Source organism: Canis lupus, chromosome 22, assembly GCF_003254725.2.
Source record: "Canis lupus dingo isolate Sandy chromosome 22, ASM325472v2, whole genome shotgun sequence".
Classification (NCBI taxonomy): Eukaryota; Metazoa; Chordata; class Mammalia; order Carnivora; family Canidae; genus Canis; species Canis lupus.
In genome coordinates, this window is record NC_064264.1 from 6,983,040 (window position 1) to 7,004,622 (window position 21,583).

At 36.1% G+C, this 21,583-nt stretch overlaps 1 protein-coding gene and 1 pseudogene across 16 annotated transcripts in view; both read left to right on the top strand.

Moving 5' to 3' along the window:
- Positions 1–21,334, top strand: part of CCDC122 (coiled-coil domain containing 122) — a 43,768-nt gene extending 22,434 nt beyond the window's left edge. For 12 of the 16 annotated variants that reach the window (XM_035704465.2, XM_049099348.1, XM_049099349.1 and 9 more), the window contains one exon: positions 20,873–21,334. In XM_035704465.2, the coding sequence (XP_035560358.1) occupies positions 20,873–21,022 (150 nt within the window). In that variant the 3' untranslated portion in view covers positions 21,023–21,334. The other 4 variants (XM_025478206.3, XM_035704467.2, XM_025478205.3 and 1 more) reach the window with 4 other exon arrangements.
- On the top strand, positions 19,212–19,832 carry LOC112678848 (60S ribosomal protein L9-like; annotated as a pseudogene).
- Positions 21,335–21,583: the final 249 nt, after the last annotated feature.

Sequence of the window (21,583 nt, forward strand, 5' to 3'; positions counted from 1 at the left end):
TACAGCATCTGTCAACAGCTCACTATTGCCACACCTTATGAATAGAGACCACACTCACAACTAAGACAAAACCAGACTAAGGACAAGGCCTAGACTCAAGAACAAAACTGAAATAGACACTCTAACAAAAATATAAAATAAGGTCTCACAAGATCAACATGCTCTACCAATCACTTACCTGATTATTTGAACAAAACTCAACACTTTGGAGGAAAATAATGGAATCCAGAGTTTATAATATATATACAACATTAAGTTAATAATGAAACATTCTTAGACATGTGAATAAATAGAATATTACCATAACAAAGAGAATAATCAAAACAGAATCACAGTTGACTCAGAAGTTGTTAGAAAAGGGCTGAACATTATGGTACATATGTTAAATATTCTATAGAAAAGTGGATAGTTGGATAAAGAGAGAGAATTTTAATCTTATAAGACAACCAAATGGAAATCTTAGAATTGAAAAAGTTGAAAGAAATTTATTGGGTGAAATTAACAGCAGGTTATACACAACAGAAGGCAAGATCTTTCTTGTACTTGAAGACATCAGTAGAAATCATCAAACATATAGAGAAAAATTTAAAAATTGAAGATATGAATAGAGCTTAAATAACCAGTGGGACCAGGTTAAGAAATGTGACATATTGGTAATTAAAGTCCCAGAAGGAGAAGAGAAAGAGAAAGGGAACAGAAAAAAATGTTGGCCAAAATTCAGAAATATTGGCCAAAAATGTCCCAACCTTGACTAAAAATAATGCATAGATTCAAGAAACTTAGCAAACTCTGAGTAGAAAAGAAAATCATAGTCAAGCTACTGAAAATCAAATATAAAGAAAAAAAGCCTTAAAAGCAGCCAGGAAAAAAAAAGTCACATTAAATACATAAAAACAATGATGAAAATGATAATGGATTTTTAAAATAGACTTTATTTTCTGGAGCAGTTTTAGGTTCATAGCAAAATTAAGCAGAAAGTATGGACAGTTCCCTTACCTCTTACTCTTGCCCACAGCCTTTCATATTACCAATATCCTTAACTAGAAACTGTGGACCTACATTGAAGCATCCTTATCACCCAGAGTCTATAGTTTACATTAGGATTCACTGTTGTCATTGTACTTATTATGGATTTTGACAAATGTAATGACATGTACCCATAATTTTTAAAAGATTTTATTCATTATTTGAGAGACAGAGAGGGCATGAGTGGGCAGGAGAGAGAGAAGTGGGCTCCCTGCTGAGAAGGGAGCACGATGAGGGCTGGATCCCAGGACCCTGAGATCATGAGCTGAGCCAAAGGCAGACACTTAGTCGACTGAACTACCTAGGTACCCCATGTACCCATAATTTTAGAATCATACAGAAGAATTTCCCTGCCCTAAAAATCCTCAGTGCCCTGTCTTTTCATCCTTCCCTCCCTACTAACCCCTGTCAACCACTGAGTTTTTTATTATCTCCATAATTTTGCTTTTTTACAAAATATCATGTAGTTGGAATCATACATTTTGTAGACTTTTTTTTTATATTAGCTTCTTTCACTTAGTAAAGTACACTTAAGGTTTCTCCCTGTCTTTTCATGCCTTGATAGAAGTTTTGGGGTGTGCGTGTGTGTGTGTGTGCGCGCTCACTAAATAATATTCCCTTGTCTGGAAATACCACAGTTTATTTATCCATTCACCTACTAAAAGATATCTTGGTTGCTTCCAAGTTTTGACAATTATGGATAAAGCTTCTATAAACATCTGTGTATAGGTTTTTATATGGACATAAGTTTGCAACTCCTTTGGCTAAATACCAAGGAGTGAAATTCTTAGGTTTATATGGTAAGCGTGTATTTAGTTTCCTTAGAAATCACTGAACTGTTTTCCAAAGTGGCTGCACCATTTTGCATTTTCACCAGCAATGAATTAAATTTCCTGTTGCTTCATATCCTTACCAGCATTTGGTGTTGTAAGGTTCCAGATTTAGTCCATTGAAATAGGTATGTGGTGGTATCTTATTATTTTAATTTTCATTGCCCTGGTGACAAACGATTTGGAACCTCTTTTCATATGCTATTTACCATCTGTCTATCATTTTAGTGAGGTGTCCAATAAGGTCTTTGCCCCATTTTTAAATCTGATTTTTGTTGTGGAGTTTTAAGAGTTATTTGTATATTTGAATAATAGTCATTCATCAGATCTGGCTTTTTAAAATCTTTTCTCCTGATCTGTGGCTTCTCTTATCATTCTCTTGTGATAGTGTCTTTTATAGAGCTAGTTTTTAATTTTAATGAAGTCCAGCCTATCAATTATTTATATCATGGATTGTGCCTTGGTGTTACACCTAAAAAGTTATCACCTATATCCAAGATCATTTGGGTTTTCTCCTAAGTTATCTTCTAAGAGTCTTTGCATTTTATATTTAGGTCTGTGATTTACTTAAGTTACTTTTTGTGAAGGGTATAAAAAACGTCTTTATCTAGATTTATGTTTTTGCATGTGAAAGTCCAATTGTTTCAATACCACTTCTTAAAAAAAACTGTCTTTGCTTAATTGTATTACCTTTGCTTCTTTGTCAAAGATCAGTTGACTGTTTTTATGTGGGTCTCTTTCTGGCTCTGTATTTCTGTTACATTGATCTGTCTATTCTTTTACCAGTACCATGCTATCTTGATTACCACAACTTTACAGTAAGGTTTGAAGATGGATCGCATCAGTTTTCCAACTCTGTTCTTCTTTAATATTGTGTTGGCTATTCTAGGTCTTTTTCCTTGCCATGTAAACATTAGAATCAATTTATTGATACCTATAAAATAACTTGCTGAGGTTTTGATTGGGTTTGCATTGAATCTATAGGTCAAGTTGGAAAGAACTGACATGTTGGTTATATTGAGACTTTCTATACATGAACATGGAATATCTCTTCATTTGCTTAATTATTCTTTCATTTCTTTCATCAGAGTCTTACAGCTTAACTTATATAAATCCTATGCATATTTTGTTAGGCTTATATCTAAGTATTTCATTTGGGCCAATGCTAATGTAAATGGTATTGTGTTTTTCATTTCAAATTTTATTTGTTCACCATATAGGAAAATGATTGACTTTTGTAACATTACTTTTGTATCTTGCAACCTTGCTATAATTGATTATTAAGTTTTTAAAATTAGAAACAATAGAGGCCAATACAAATGAAAGGCATCATTAAATTGCTAATAGAAGAAAAATGTCAAGCAAGAATTCCATATTAATTCTATTATCTAATGAAAATATTTTTTTTAAATGAGGCTGAGACAATTTTCAGATAAAGCAAAGCTGATAGATTTTGCTTTCAGTTGACTTATACTACAAGAAAAACTAAAGAAAGTTCTTAAAGCTGAAATGAAATGTGAACAGACTGATTACCAGCAATGAAATGGAATCAGAAATCAAAAACTCCCAAAAAAACAAAAGTCCATGACCAGGTGGCTTCACAGGTGAATTCCACCAAACATTTAAAGAAAAGTTAGTATCTATTTGTCTCATACTTTTTCAAAGAATAGAAGAGGAAGGGGAACTTCTAAATTCATTCTGTGAGGTCAGAATTACCCTGATACCAAAACCAAATAAAGACACAGCAAAAAGAAAAAGAGAGAGAACTGCAGTTCTGATGACATAGATGCAAAAATCCTCAGCAAAATATTAGCAAACTGAATCCAACAATACGTTAAAAAATATTCACCACAATCAAGTGGGATTTATTTTCAGGATGCAGGTAGTCCAATATTTGAAAATCAATCAACATGATATATCACATCAATAAGAGAAAGGATAAAACCATATTATCATTTCAATAGATGAAAAATCATCAACAAAGTACAACATCCATTCATTGATAAAAACCCTCAACAAAGTAGGTTTAGAGGGTAAATACCTCAACATAATAAAGGCCATAAATAAAAAACCCAGAGTTAACATCATACTCAATGATGAAAAATGGAGAGCTTTTCTCCTGAGGTCAAGAACAAGACAAGGATGTCTACTCTCACCATTTTCATTCAACATGTTCTCGAAGTCCTAGCCACAGCAATCAGACAAGATAAAGGAATAAAAGGCATCCAAATTGGTAGAGAAGAAGTAAACCTTTCACTATTTGCAGATGACATGATACTATATACACTATGTATAGAAAATCCTAAAAAAAAAAAAAAAGAAAGAAAACCCTAAAGACCACTAAAAAACTGCTAGAACTGATAAATGAATTCAGTAAGGTCACAGGATAAGAATCAATATATACAAATCTGTTGCATTTCTGTACACTAATAATGAAGCAATAGGAAGAGAAATTAAGAAAATAATCCCATTTATAATTGCACCAAAAATAATAATATACCTAGGAATAAACTTAACCAAAGAGGTGAAAGACCTGTACTCTAAAAACTATAAAACACTGATGAAAGAAAGTGAAGATGACACAAAGAAATGGAAAGATATTCCATGCTCAAGGATTGAAAGAACAAATATCATTACAATGTCTGTACTACCCAAATCAATCTACAGATTTAATGTAATCTCTATCAAAATACCAACAGCATTTTTCATAGAACTAGAACAAACAATCCTAAAATTTCTGTGGAACCACAAAAGACCTTAAATAGCCAAAGCAATCTTGAAAGCAAAAAAACAAAAGTGGACGTAGCATAATCCAGACTTCAAGTTATATTACAAAGCAGTAGTGTAGTACTGGCACAAAAATAGATGCATAAATCAATAGAGCAGAATAGAAAGTCCAGAGAATAAATCCACAATTGAAAGGTCAATTTATCTTTAACAAAGGAGGCAAGATTATGCAATGGGTAAAAGACAGTCTTTTCAACAAATGGTGCTAGGAAAACTGGATAGCTACATGCAAAAGAATGAAACAGGACCACTTTCTTTCACCATACACAAAAATAAACTTGAAATGGATTAAGGATTTCAATTGAGACCTGAAACCATAAAAATATTAGTAGAGAACACAGGCAGTACTTTCTTTGACATTGGCCTTAGCAACACTTTTCTAGGTATGTCTCCTGAGGCAAGTGAATCAAAAGAAAATACATGGGACTACATGAAAATAAAAGTCTTCTGCACAGCAAAGGAAATAACAAAACTAAAAGGCAACCTATAGAATGGGAGGAGATATTTTCAAATGACATATCTGCTAAAGGGTTAGTACCCAAAATATATAAAGAACTTATAAAACTTAACACCCAAAAACTAAATAATCCAATTAAAAAATGGGCAGAAGATGTGAACAGACATTTCTCCAAAGAAGACCTATAGATAGCGAACAGACACACAAAAAGATGCTCATCATCACTTATTTATCATTGGGGAAATGCAAATCAAAACTATGATCAGATATCACCTCACACCTGTCAGAATGGCTAAAATCAACAATACAAGAAACAACAGGTGTTGGCAAGAATGTACAGAAAAAGGAACCCTTGTGTACTATTGGTGGGAATGCAAACTGGTGCAACCTCATGGAAAACAGTATGGAGGTTCCTCAAAAGGTTGAAAATAGAACCACCCTATGATCCAGCAATCACACTACTGGATGTTTACCCCAAGAATACAAGAACACTAATTCAAAGAGTTACATGCCCCTATGTTTATAGCAGCATTATTTATAATAACCATATGGAAGCAGCCCAAGTGCCCATCAGTTGATGAATAGATAAAGAAGAATTGCATACAATTTATAATGGAATATTATTCAGCTGTAAAAAAGAATGAAATCTTGCTATTTGCAATAATATGGATAGAGCTAGAGAGTATTATTCTAAGCAAAATAGAGAAAGACAAATACCGTATGATTTCATTTATATGTGGAATTTAAGAAACAAAACAAGGAAGGGGAAAGAAAGGAAGAGAGATGGAGGGGAAGAGAAATCAAGAAACATATTCTTAATTACAGAGAACAAACTAATGGTTACCAGATGGGGAAGTGGGTGGGAGGAGGGGTGAGATAGTTGATGAGGATGAAGGAAGGCACTTGTGATGAGCACAGGATGATATATGGTAGTATTGAATCACTGTGTTGTACACCAGAAACTAATACAACACTGCATAGTAACTAACTGGAATTAAAATAAAAAATAAAAAAAGAAAGCTGGTTGTGGCTGTATTAATATCAAGTAGATTTCAGAATATGGACTCCTAAGTTGAAAAGAGTCAGTCAATTAATAAAAAAGGAATAATAATACTAAATGTGAATTTACCTTATCAGAGTTTCAAAATACGTAAGTAGAAACTGACAGAACTAAAAAGAAAAAGAGACAAATCTACAATCACATTGGAGATTTTAACAACTTTTTTGAATTATTGATAGAACAATAGAGAAAATCAGTAAACATATAGAAAATTTGAACAACTTGCCTACTAACTTAATTAATATTTATAAAATGCAACTATTGATTGTACTTTATTTTCAGGTGCACATGGAACATTCAACAAGATAATATACTAGGTAATAAGTTTCAAAGAATTTTTTTTAATTTATTTTTTATTGGTGTTCAATTTACTAACATACAGAATAACCCCCAGTGCCCGTCACCCATTCACTCCCACCCCCCGCCCTCCTTCCCTTCCACCACCCCTAGTTCGTTTCCCAGAGTTAGCAGTCTTTACGTTCTGTCTCCCTTTCTGATATTTCCCACACATTTCTTCCCCCTTCCCTTATATTCCCTTTCACTATTATTTATATTCCCCAAATTAATGAGAACATATAATGTTTGTCCTTCTCCGACTGGCTTAATTCACTCAGCATAATACCCTCCAGTTCCATCCACATTGAAGCAAATGGTGGGTATTTGTCATTTCTAATAGCTGAGTAATATTCCATTGTATACATAAACCACATCTTCTTTATCCATTCATCTTTCGATGGACACCGAGGCTCCTTCCACAGTTTGGCTATCGTGGCCATTGCTGCTATAAACATCGCGGTGCAGGTGTCCCGGCGTTTCATTACATTTGTATCTTTGGGGTAAATCCCCAACAGTGCAATTGCTGGGTCGTAGGGCAGGTATATTTTTAACTGATTGAGGAACCTCCACACAGTTTTCCAGAGTGGCTGCACCAGTTCACATTCCCACCAACAGTGTATGAGGGTTCCCTTTTCTCCACATCCTCTCCAACATTTGTAGTTTCCTGCCTTGTTAATTTTCCCCATTCTCACTGGTGTGAGGTGGTATCTCATTGTGGTTTTGATTTGTATTTCCCTGATGGCAAGTGATGCAGAGCATTTTCTCATGTGCATGTTGGCCATGTCTATGTCTTCCTCTGTGAGATTTCTGTTCATGTCTTTTGCCCATTTCATGATTGGATTGTTTGTTTCTTTGGTGTTGAGTTTAAGAAGTTCTTTATAGATCTTGGAAACTAGCCCTTTATCTGATATGTCATTTGCAAATATCTTCTCCCATTCTGTAGGTTGTCTTTGAGTTTTGTTGACTGTATCCTTTGCTGTGCAAAAGCTTCTTATCTTGATGAAGTCCCAATAGTTCATTTTTGCTTTTGTTTCTTTTGCCTTCGTGGATGTATCTTGCAAGAAGTTACTGTGGCCGAGTTCAAAAAGGGTGTTGCCTGTGTTCTTCTCTAGGATTTTGATGGAATCTTGTCTCACATTTAGATCTTTCATCCATTTTGAGTTTATCTTTGTGTATGGTGAAAGAGAGTGGTCTAGTTTCATTCTTCTGCATGTGGATGTCCAATTTTCCCAGCACCATTTATTGAAGAGACTGTCTTTCTTCCAGTGGATAGTCTTTCCTCCTTTATCGAATATTAGTTGCCCATAAAGTTCAGGGTCCACTTCTGGATTCTCTATTCTGTTCCACTGATCTATGTGTCTGTTTTTGTGCCAGTACCACACTGTCTTGATGACCACAGCTTTGTAGTACAACCTGAAATCTGGCATTGTGATGCCCCCAGATATGGTTTTCTTTTTTAAAATTCCCCTGGTTATTCGGGGTCTTTTCTGATTCCACACAAATCTTAAAATAATTTGTTCTAACTCTCTGAAGAAAGTCCATGGTATTTTGATAGGGATTGCATTAAACGTGTATATTGCCCTGGGTAACATTGACATTTTTACAATATTAATTCTGCCAATCCATGAGCATGGAATATTTTTCCATCTCTTTGTGTCTTCCTCAATTTCTTTCAGAAGTGTTCTATAGTTTTGAGGGTATAGATCCTTTACATCCTTGGTTAGGTTTATTCCTAGGTATCTTATGCTTTTGGGTGCAATTGTAAATGGGATTGACTCCTTAATTTCTCTTTCTTCAGTCTCATTGTTAGTGTATAGAAATGCCACTGACTTCTGGGCATTGATTTTGTATCCTGCCATGCTACCGAATTGCTGTATGAGTTCTAGCAATCTTGGGGTGGAGACTTTTGGGTTTTCTATGTAGAGTATCATGTCATCGGCGAAGAGGGAGAGTTTGACTTCTTCTTTGCCAATTGGAATGCCTTTAATGTCTTTTTGTTGTCTGATTGCTGAGGCTAGGACTTCCAGTACTATGTTGAACAGCAGTGGTGAGAGTGGACATCCCTGTCTTGTTCCTGATCTTAGGGGAAAGGCTCCCAGTGCTTCCCCATTGAGAATGATATTTGCTGTGGGCTTTTCATAGATGGCTTTTAAGATGTCGAGGAATGTTCCCTCTATCCCTACACTCTGAAGAGTTTTGATCAGGAATGGATGCTGTATTTTGTCAAATGCTTTCTCTGCATCCAATGAGAGGATCATATGGTTCTTGGTTTTTCTCTTGCTGATATGATGAATCACATTGATTGTTTTACGGGTATTGAACCAGCCTTGTGTCCCAGGGATAAATCCTACTTGGTCATGGTGAATAATTTTCTTAATGTACTGTTGGATCCTATTGGCCAGTATCTTGTTGAGAATTTTTGCATCCATGTTCATCAGGGATATTGGTCTGTAATTCTCCTTTTTGGTGGGGTCTTTGTCTGGTTTTGGAATTAAGGTGATGCTGGCCTCATAGAACGAATTTGGAAGTACTCCATCTCTTTCTATCTTTCCAAACAGCTTTAGGAGAATAGGTATGGTTTCTTCTTTAAACGTTTGATAAAATTCCCCTGGGAAGCCATCTGGCCCTGGACTCTTGTGTCTTGGGAGGTTTTTGATGACTGCTTCAATTTCCTCCCTGGTTATTGGCCTGTTCAGGTTTTCTATTTCTTCCTGTTCCAGTTTTGGTAGTTTGTGGCTTTCCAGGAATGCGTCCATTTCTTCTAGATTGCCTAATTTATTGGCGTATAGCTGTTCATAATATGTTTTTAAAATCGTTTGTATTTCCTTGGTGTTGGTAGTGATCTCTCCTTTCTCATTCATGATTTTATTAATTTGAGTCTTCTCTCTCTTCTTTTTAGTAAGGCTGGCTAATGGTTTATCTATCTTGTTAATTATTTCAAAGAACCAACTCCTGGTTCTGTTGATCTGTTCCACAGTTCTTCTGGTCTCGATTTCGTTGAGTTCTGCTCGAATCTTTATTAACTCCCTTCTTCTCTTGGGTGTAGGATCTATTTGCTGTTTTTTCTCTAGCTCCTTTATGTGTAAGGTTAGCTTTTGTATTTGAGTTCTTTCCAGTTTTTGAATGGATGCTTGTATTGCGATGTATTTCCCCCTTAGGACTGCTTTTGCTGCATCCCAAAGATTTTGAACGGTTGTATCTTCATTCTCATTAGTTTCCATGAATCTTTTTAATTCTTCCTTAATTTCCTGGTTGACCCTTTTATCTTTTAGCAGGATGGTCCTTAACCTCCACGTGTTTGAGGTCCTTCCAAACTTCTTGTTGTGATTTAGTTCTAATTTCAAGGCATTATGGTCTGAGAATATGCAGGGGACAATCCCAATCTTTTGGTATCGGTTCAGACCCGATTTTTGACCCAATATGTGGTCTATTCTGGAGAAAGTTCCATGTGCGCTTGAGAAGAATGTGTATTCAGTTGAGTTTGGATGTAAAGTTATGTAGATATCTGTGAAATCCATCTGGTCCAGTGTATCATTTAAAGCTCTCGTTTCTTTGGAGATGTTGTGCTTAGAAGACCTATCGAGTATAGAAAGAGCTAGATTGAAGTCACCAAGTATAAGTGTATTATTATCTAAGTATTTCTTCACTTTGGTTAATAATTGATTGATATATTTGGCAGCTCCCACATTCGGGGCATATATATTGAGGATTGTTAAGTCCTCTTGTTGAATAGATCCTTTAAGTATGATATAGTGTCCCTCTTCATCTCTCACTACAGTCTTTGGGGTAAATTTTAGTTTATCTGATATAAGGATGGCTACCCCTGCTTCCTTTTGAGGACCTTTCGAATGGTAAATGGTTCTCCAACCTTTTATTTTCAGGCTGTAGGTGTCCTTCTGTCTAAAATGAGTCTCTTGTAGACAGCAAATAGATGGGTCCTGCTTTTTTATCCAGTCTGAAACCCTGCGCCTTTTGATGGGGTCATTAAGCCCGTTCACATTCAGAGTTACTATTGAGAGATATGAGTTTAGTGTCATCATGATATGTATTCAGTCCTTGTTTTTGTGGACTGTTCCACTGAACTTCTTCTTAAAGGGGAATTTTAAGAGTCCCCCTTAAAATTTCTTGCAGAGCTGGTTTGGAGGTCACATATTCTTTTAGTTGCTGCCTGTCTTGGAAGCTCTTTATCTCTCCTTCCATTTTGAATGAGAGCCTTGCTGGATAAAGTATTCTTGGTTGCATGTTCTTTTCATTTAGGACCCTGAATATATCCTGCCAGCCCTTTCTGGCCTGCCAGGTCTCTGTGGAGAGGTCTGCTGTTACCCTAATACTCCTCCCCATAAAAGTCAGGGATTTCTTGTCTCTTGCTGCTTTAAGGATCTTCTCTTTATCTTTGGAATTTGCAAGCTTCACTATTAAATGTCGAGGTGTTGAACGGTTTTTATTGATTTTAGGGGGGGGATCTCTCTATTTCCTGGATCTGAATGCCTGTTTCCCTTCCCAGGTTAGGAAAGTTTTCAGCTAGAATTTGTTCAAATACATATTCTGGCCCTCTGTCCCTTTCGGCGCCCTCGGGAACCCCAATTAAATGTAGGTTTTTCTTTCTCAGGCTGTCGTTTATTTCCCTTAATCTATCCTCATGGTCTTTTGTTTGTCTCTTTTTTCCTCAGTTTCCCTCTTTGCTAGCAACTTGTCTTCTATGTCACTCACTCGTTCTTCCACCTCGTTAACCCTCGTCGTTAGGACTTCTAGTTTGGATTGCATCTCATTCAATTGATTTTTAATTTCTGCCTGATTAGCTCTAAATTCTGCAGTCATGAAGTCTCTTGAGTCCTTTATACTTTTTTCTAGAGCCACCAGTAGCTGTATAATAGTGCTTCTGAATTGGCTTTCTGGCATTGAATTGTAATCCAGATTTTGTAACTCTGTGGGAGAGAGGACTGTTTCTGATTCTTTCTTTTGAGGTGAGGTTTTCCTTCTAGTCATTTTGCTCAGCGCAGAGTGGCCAAAAGCAAGTTGTATTGGGAATAAGAGAAAAAGAGAGGAAAGAAAGAAGGAAAGAAAAGAGAAAGAGAAAAAAAAGGGAAGAAAAAAAAACGAAAAAAAAAGAGAAGAAAAAGAGAAAGAAAAAGAAAGGAGAAAAAAAAAAGGTGGGGGAAGGAAACAAATCAAAAAGCAAAACAAAACAGAACAAAACAAAACAAAACAAAAAAAGAACCACCGGGGAGTATCTTCTGATTCTGTGTACTTTAAGTCCCTTGGCTTCTCCTGGAGGTTGTCCGTCTAGCTGGTCTTCTGGGGGAGGGGCCTGTTGTGCTGATTTTCAGGTGTTAGCACTTGGGGGAGCTGCTGTGCCCCTGCCTGGTGCAGGGCTCAGTGGGGGTTGTTTACCCCGTGAGGCCGCAGGAGGAACAGCCCCAGTGGCGGGGCAGCTCTGGAAACCTGGATTCAGCTCCGGCAGGAACTCCGTCTGCAGGGCCTGGAGGCTCCGGGCCGGTCCGCTGATCTGCTCAGCTGGGGCAGGAGCGTCCTCGCTGTCCTGGGCCCTCCCGGCCTCTGCCTGTCCCGGGGGAGGCGGGATCCTGGGCTGTGTCCCGGCGCCCTGTGCTCCGGGTCCTGCGCTGTTGGATTCGCGCTCCTGGGCCGCGCAGCCCCCTCCGCGGAGCTGCCGCCCGAGCCCCCTGAGCTGCTCCTGGAACCGCGCAGGCCCCTCTGCACGGAGCCTCTTCCTCTGCCCGAGCCCCTCCGAGCTGCTCCCGTCCCGCAGCCCCCTCTGCGGAGCCGCCGCCCGAGCTCCTCCGAGCTGCTCCGGGTCCCGCTGTGTGCGCTGCAGCCCTTAGGGAGCTCGGCGCACTCTCCTGGGCGCGCAGTTGCTGTTACTGTCCCAGGGAGCCCGAGGGCATCCCCTTCCTCCTGGGTCCTGCTCCACCTCCCCGGGAGCCCCTTTCCGCCCGGGAAGGTCGGTGCAGCTCCTGCTCCTCCGGGACGGGGCTCTCCTGTCCTGGGGACACTTGCCCCGGCCTCAGCCCGGCTCCTCGCGGGGCCCCTCCCCCTTGGAGGCCTTTGTTTCTTTACTTCTTTTTCCCCGTCTTCCTACCTTGATAGAAGCGCGAACTCTTCTCACTGTTGCATTCCAGCTGGTCTCTCTTTAAATCTCAGGCCGAATTCATAGATTTTCAGGATGATTGGAAGGTTTTCTAGGTAATTTGGTGGAGACAGGTGATTTGGAGACCCTACTCTTCCGCCATCTTGCTCCTCCCCCTTTCAAAGAATTTGATACTCTTAAAAACAGAAGAATTCAATTAGAAATCAATAGCCATAAAATGGCTACAAAATACTAAATATTTCAAAATTGAGCATTATAATTCTAAATAACCCATGAGTCAAGAAATCACAAGAGTTGGAAAATATTTGAAATTCAATGATAATGAAAACACATTTGAAAAATTGTGAGTTGTAATTAAAGCAGTGTTTAGAGGAAACTTTACATATTTAAATGCCTATATTAGAAAAGAAAATAAGCTTTAAAAGTAATTATTTAGGTTTCTACTGTAAGACACTAGGAATATAAAAATAAATTCAGCCAAAATCAACTGGAAAAAATGAAATAATAAATAGCAGAAATCATTAGAAAACAGAAAACAACAGGAGAGAAAGTTAAAAAAACTAAAACTGAAATGACTAATACAATTGATAAACCATAGCAATATGGATCAAGAAAAGAAAGAAAACAGTAGAGACACTACTTCAGGTCCTGTAGACTAATAAAGGTGATAAAAACCTATTATGAACAATTATATGTCAATAAATTTGACAACTTAAATGAAATGGACAAATTTTTAGAAAAACACATATATAACCAACAGAAGAAATTATATGTTTAGGCCTATGATCCATTTCAAATTAAGCTTTGTAAATAGTTGAAGTAAGAATCAATGAAATTGAATTTATTAGGGCACCTGGGTGGCTCAGTGGTTGAGCATCTGCCTTTGGCTCAGGGCGTGATCCTGGAGTCCTGGGACATCAGGCTCCCCGCAGAAAGCCTGCTTCTCCCCTCTGCCTGTGTCTCTGCCTCTCTCTGTGTCTCTCTTATGAATAAATAAATAAAATCTTTAAAAAAAGAAATAAGAAATTGAATTTATCAGTAAAACCTTCCCCATAAGAAAAACTTCAGACTGACATGTCATTACTGGTGAATTCTATCAAATATTCAAAGAAGAATTAACACTCAGTCTATACAAACTCAGACAATGGAAGAGGGAACTCTTCCCAACTCATTTGAGGAGGCCAGAATAACCCTGATATAAAAAAAACAAACAAAAGTGACATTACCAGAAAAGAAATTAGAGACCAATGTCCTTTATGAGCATAGATGCAAAAGTCCCTCATGAAATATTTTCAAATTGAGTTCAAATATGTGTGTGTGTGTGTGTGTGTGTATAGAGAGAAAGTTTTGATTTTTACCGTTCAAAAGTAAATAATGTAATTCAGTACATTTACAAAATCAAACGAGTTAAAAAGAAATAATCAACTATTTAATAGTTGCAGGAATAGCATTTAGACAAAATTCAACATCCATTCATAATAACAACTCTCAGCAAATTAAGAATAGAAGGAAATTTTCTCAACCTGATTAAGGGCATCTATAACACAACTTACAGCTATCAACATATTTACTGTAAAACGTTGAATGGTTTTCCCCTGAAGATTGGAAACAAGGCAAAGGTATATTACCCTACCTCTTCTATGTAACATTATATTAGAGGTCCTAATTATTGCTATAAGACCAGAGAAAATAGGGTATAATGATTGAAAGACATAAAATTATGTTTACAGACAGCATGATTGCTTATGTAGAAAATCCTAAGGAATCTACAAAAAGACTAATAAGTCAAATTAGTAAGGTCACAGGATAAGAGGTTAAGATAAAAAATCATTTGTATTTCTATATAGATTTCATGTAGTAGCAACAAACAACTGGAAGGTGAGATGAGTAAAAGATATGAGAGACTCCTAACTCTGGGAAATGAACAAGGGGTAGTGGAAAGGGAGGTGGGTGGGGGGTTGGGGGTGACTGGGTGACAAGCACTGAGGGGGGACCTTGACGGAATGAGCACTGGGTGATATGCTATATGTTGGCAAATTGAACTCCAATAAAACAAACAAATAAGTCAATAAATAAATAAGAAAACTCTTCATTGATGCTAAAAAAACCAAAATATTTGCTAAAAAATTTTATGAAAAAATCTATAAAACGTCTACAATAATAATATTAATAAGAAATAAAAGACCACTAAACAGATGGAATGATACATTATGTTCATGATCTATAAAACTCAGTAACTTATCTATAAAACTCAATCAACTTTTCCAAAAAATGATCTATAGGTTACATACTATTTTATAAAAAAATCTCAGTAGGTATTTTTTGTAGAAATTGGCAAGCTTTTCTAAAATTTATATGCATATGCAAAGGATTTAGTTAGCCAAAACAAACTTGAAAAAGAAGAATAAAGTTATAATATTTGCTCAGATATTAAAATTTATTATGAATCTACAATTATTAAGAAGGAATAAATAAATGGCCCAATGGAACCAAATACAGTTCAAAAATCAATCACACTTGATCAATTTGACAAAGATGTTAAGATAATTCTATGAAGAAACAAAAGCCTTACCATAAATGATGCTGGAACAACTGGATATCTGTCTGGAAATGATGAACCCCTATGCCTACTTCACAACATGTAACACTGCATTTGAAATAGAAATCTAAACATAAAAGCTAAAACTGTAAAGCTTCTTAAAAAAAAATAGGAGAATATCTTCATTAAGATTTGGGTTAAGCAAAGATTTCTTAGAATTCAATGGAAAAAAATAATACATTGAATCTTAACTTTGAAACCTCATTCTAAAAAACACTATCAAAAAATGAAAAGACAGAGGTGCCTGGGTTGCTCAATCAGGCATCCAATTCTTGATTTTGGCTCAGGTCATGCATGATCTTAGAGTTGTGAGCCCCATGTCCAATGCGGAGCCTGCTTAGGATTCTACTTATGCCCCCCACCTACCTGCCTAAAAAAACAAAACAAAACAAAATGAAAAGACAAAATCATAGAAGTAAAAATATTTGCAATACAATAGAGCTGAGACAAGACTTATATCAAGGGCCTATATAAAGAACTCTTGTAATACATTTTAAAAATGGGTAAAAGATGTAAATAGAAACTTTACAGAAGACATAGGATGGCCAGTAAGTACATGAAAAGATGCTCAGCATCTTTAACCACCAAGGAAACGAAAATTAAAATCACAATAGGATATCATTTCATACAATAGAAAGGTTAAAACTACAATGAATAATACCAAATGTTATCAAGGGTGTGGAGCAACTGGAAATCCTTTGCTCTTTTGGTGAGATTATAAAATGGTATAACTGCTTTAGAAAATGATCCGTCAGTTTATTAGAAAGTTAGCATATACCTATTCTATGTCTCAGCAATTCCATCCCTAGGTGTTTACTTAAGAAAAAAGAAAATGTATGTCTTTAAGACAAAACTTGCATATGAATATTCATAGAAGCTTTATTCATAATAGCCCCCAAAGAGAAACACTACAAATGTCCCTCAAAAGTGGAATGGATAAACAAATTGAATATCCATATAATTGAATACTATTCAGTGATAAAAAGAATAAACTACTGACACACAGAACATGGCTGTATATATTTGTCAAAGTCTTTTAACCAGCCTTAAAAATCTATGTATTTATATTTCTGTAAATATATTTATCCATTCTTTTTAGATTAAACAACTAAAGCAAAGAGAAGTTACACAACATGTTCAAACCAGTGAGCTCCAAGTCTTTTAAGTGCAGCATATTCTCCATGGCAAAACAATGAAATTTTCTAAGTCTTTGTTACATTCTGAACAATACAGAATTTAGCAATACATTTTATATAACGGGGCTTCTTCTGCCTGTAAGGAAACTACATTCAGTAGCAGTCATTTGATTTCCAAAAGCTGTCATTTTATTCATGTATTTATTCAGTAACTTATTCAATGCATTTATTGAGCTCCTACTATGTGCTAGTTACTCTTTTAGGTTCTGACAATGGAGTGGTGAATAAAATAGCATATAGCTCCTTCACTTTCCTATCTGTGTGCTACATTTTTCACAAAACTCCTTCTAATAATATATGTCTTCCTGAACTTGCATTCTAGTTAGAGAGACAGACATAAGGTATGTAAAACATACAGCATGTTAGCTAAGGATAGGATTAAGGACAAAAAAATGGAGCAGAGAAGGGAATAATGTAATATATGTATTGCAGGGAGAGAGAAGGTGAAATATTAGATCTTGCAGCCATCAAAAGCTTTACTGAGCTCTTTTTCAGCAAAATCCTAAAAGAAATGAGGGAGCAAGGCATGCAGATCTGAGGAAGAGCTTTCCAGAAAAAGAAAAAGCAAGTGCAAAGAACTTAAGAGGAGAACATAACTGGGCTCAGAGAATGGAACAGTGTAGTTAGAATGGAGGGAGGGAACAAAGAAAAAAAGTAGGGAATGAGGTCAGATTTGGCTTACATAGGGCCTTGCTTTCTTTTTGCCACTGTGTTTTGTGGGTACCACTCCTTCACTATTACTCTTATTATTGGTTAGCCAGCAACAGGAACTAATGAAGAGAGTAGTAGCCCATCCACTTCCTAGAGGCAAAAAGCTTTGTTCTCTAAAGAACCATTTACATCTTTCGTGCCTATAGATATTCAGGTTTGAATATTAAGACACATAATGTCTGAATGTTACCAGTAGAAGCTGAACAAATGGCTGGCTTTCAAGAAGGCTCATATTGCAACCTTTGCTTTTATAAAAGTCACTTCTTGTCTCTCTCTCTCTCTCTTTTTCCTTTACTCATTTGTTGTGTGTGTGTGTGTCTGCTTTATTTGTTTTTTGTGTGTGTTTGGGTTTGTTTTGTTTCAAGTTTTTATTTAAATTTCAGTTAGTTACCACGGGGGAGGTACATGGGGAGATGGGTGAAATAGGTGATGGGGATTAAGGAATGCACCTGTGGTGATGAGCACTAGTGATGTATAGAATTGTTGAATCAGTATATTGTACGCATGAAACTAACATAACACTATATGTTAACTAACTGGAATTAAAATAAAATAAGGTAAATGAAATATTGGCATGTGAAAAAAATAAAGTCACTTCTTGGCCAAAACTGCACTTAGCCTTGTGAACTTAGAAACTTAATCTTGTTAGTATCCCAGAGTTAGGTAGACATGGAGAAATGCCAGTAGAATTTACAAGAAACTGATGTATAAAATTCAAATACCAGCTTATTAATTTATAATAAAACTTTCAGGGAAGCCACATAACCATGTCAGTCATTAGGGCTTCTTCTGCCTGTAAGGAAACTACATTGGAAGCCAAATAATCACAAGTTTAATTAGTGAGCATGGAAATCAAGCCGGTCATCTGAGTTTGAATGTTCTTGGTCTCTGGCCCTGGGTGCTCAAGGAGCCAATCTCTATATCAGAGTTATACATGTCAGGTAAATAGTCCCTGCCAGCACATGACTCCTTCACCTTCCTATGTATGGACTGCATTCTTCACAAAACCTCTTTTAATGATATATTTTTTCTTGAGATGTATTACTCTCTTCTGTGACATCTAGCTATGACTGATGATCTGGAGCCTCCCTAACCGGACTTTGAACATCTCCACTCTGATCCACTGTGCATTAATTTCATAGTCTAACTACTGAAGAATAATTTTAGAAACATACTACTATGCAACTGACCAAATTTACTGATTAACCAAAAATCTGTTTTAGTTATTTATTTTATTTCTATGTATATATTCTACGAATAGGAGTATGGACATATTTTGAGACTATACTCTCCCTATGAATATATTCTATTGGATATACCAATGAATATATATATTATATAAATGTATATAGTGGATATACATTTTATATGGAAATATATTCAATATTTTAAACATCTTTTGAATATAGTTTCATATCTAGTATTAGCTTATACTAATTTATTTCTAATCCATTTCAAGTCACTATTTTGCCAACGTATCAGCAGGCCTAGTTCACCAGTTTCAGTGAATTACCTGAATTTACAGAATTAACAAAAACTGGAGACTTAAGAAGACATAAGATCTATGGGAATTTATGTGAATTTTTAGTTGACAAGTTTTCACTTTGTTTTTGTAGGAATACTTTGAAATACTTAGAGTGTCTTGGTCCCTTTTCCCCTGCTTTTGCTGCTGCTGCTGCTGCTACTGCTACTGCTGCATAATTGTGTTTCAATATAATTGATTTACTTTGTAATTGTGTATGTTTTATTTTATGCATTAAAAACATTATTCTAAAGTGTCCACAGCCTTCACCATACTACCCATGGCATAATAAAGAACCCATGGCATAATAAAGGCAAAGAAGCTGTGAGCTAAGGGAGGAACTTAGAAACAGAAAGGTAATAACCTTTGCTGAGGGAAAAGCAGAGAGATGTGAAGAGATTTGAACCCTTACACAGCAATCATGGGACTGTAAAAATGGTGCAGTCACTATGGAAAACAGTCTGACAATTCCTCGAATGGTTGAACATAGAGTTACCATATGATCCCTCCTTAGGTATAGACCCTAGAGTGGAATATTATTTGGCAAGAAAAAGGAATGAGATTCGAATACTTGTTACAACATGGAAGGCCCTCATAAAGGTTATGCTTTCTTTGCCACATCTATTGCGAGAATGAAAACCATTCTCAGCAATCAGACTGTTGACATTCCAGAAAATGTTGACATAACCCTGAAGGGACACACTGTGATCATGAAGGGCCCCAGAGGAACCCTGCAAAGGGACTTCAATCACATCAATGTAGAACTCTGTCTTCTTGTAAAGAAGAAGAGGCTCCGAATTGACAAATAGTGGGGAAATAGAAAACAACTGGCTACCGTTTACACGATCTGTAGTCACGTACAGAACATGATCAAGGGCATTACACTGGGCTTCCATTACAAGATGAGGTCGTTGTATGCTCACTTTCCCATCAACATTGTTATTCAGAATGGTTCTCGTGTTGAAATCCGAAATTTCTTAGGTGAAAAATATATTCGCAGGGTTCGGATGAGGCCAGGTGTTGCTTGTTCTGTATCTCAAGCCCCAAAATAGTTAATTCTTGAAGGAAATGACATTGAACTTGTTTCGAACTCAGCTGCTTTGATTTAGCAAATGATAACTGTTAAAAACAAGGATATCAGAAAATTTTTGCATGGTACCTTTGTTTCTGAAAAAGGAACAGTTCAGCAGGCTGATGAATAAGATCTAAGATGTCCAGCAACAGAAACAGCAAGATGCCAGATGATTTTTCAGACTTATTTGTGATACCTTAAGAATGCAATAAAAATTATACTGAAAAAAGATTATGCTAAGTTGAAGAAGCCAGTCACAAAATGTATTGTATGATTCCACTTATAAGAAATATCCAGAATAAACAAATTTCTATATAAAGAGAAAAATCAGTAATTGCCTAGTGCCAAGAGTTGAAGTGTGGGAATGGAAAGTCACTGCTAATGGGTAGTAGGCTTATTTCTGAGGTAATGAAAATGTTCTAAAAATTTATTGTGACAACTCTGTAAATATACTGGAACCCATTGAATTGTCCACTTTAAAGGAAGGATTTTATAGTATGTGAATTATATCTCAATAAAGCTATTTTTAAAAGGATGATTGGGTATTTTTTGTATAGCCAACACTAATGTCACTTTTACTTTCTTGTGACCTAACACCAAAACCCTTGCTCTTTCTACCGTGCTTCATTGCCTTCAGTGTAGTATCGTCTGGCTTAACATAAATATACTGCTCTACCTATTGTCATGACTATATAATCTTCTGGATCTTTGAGATGGATGGGTCTATGTTTCAGTGAATGAACGTTATAGGGAATGAGGCCATTTCTCTTAACTGGTAACTGCTTTGATAACTAGGAGGCACTCCACCACAGATGCTTTGCTTGGATTCAGATCTCAAACACCATCACTTGTTAGCTGTGAAACCTTGGTTTAATTACTTAAACTCTTTTATCTTCAGGGGTTTTATTTTGTACAAAAATGGAGATAATATCCATCCACATCATATGGTGTTACGAGAATTTAATTATACCTAAAAAGCTCTCAGTATGGTTACTAACCTGTATTAAGTGTTGAATAGTTCTTATTACCATTTATTTTTATTACTATTATTATTTACAATGAGTAATTTCTAATCAAGTGTTTTCTTCTTTAGAGTAGTTAAAAATCCTTTATGGCTATTTACTACTTAACCTACTCAAGCCCTGTTGATGTGTACTCTTCTTTTAATAGGTGCAACATAAGAGATACAGTGCAATTCTTAAGCGTTTGCATTGTCAGGTGAACAAGCTTCAGTCAAATAGAAGACAATGGCAATGGAACATTCACCAACTAGAAAAAACTGCAGCTGAACTAAGGAAACGCATTGGAATGAAAGATTAACATGGCCAAAGGGCAATGTAGAACACAGACTATTTAAAAAAAAAAAAAAAAGATAGGACAAAAGGTTGAGAAAATTCTTTTGATTCTTAACCAGCATCCACTACCAGAGGTCTGTCTTAATAACAGACTATCTCTCTTTTTTTGAATCTGTTAATGTGTTTGCTAAAGTGCCTTCCAAGCCTACAACTGATAGCAGTAGGTAGACGATAGAAATACTTATAGAAAAAAAAAAAAAGAAATACTTATAGAAAAATAGTGGAAGACCCTATAAATATTTGAGTATGTAAGATATTTTGTACTGATGAATGCCTGTTTATAAACATATTGCCTTCACTATCATGTGAAGGAAAAATGTAGAAGAAAAGAAGTATATAAAGTTACAAGATTTAAATTGTTAAGGTATTTTAAATGATTGTTTCAAACTTTTTATTAAAACTTGCTTTTTCACCACTGCCTTCACAGTGGTCCATAAGTATTGACATTTATAATAATGTTGTTGTATGTTCAATGCTTCAGGTATTTAAATGTTTTCTTTTATCCAGAAAGTAACAATCCTTTTTT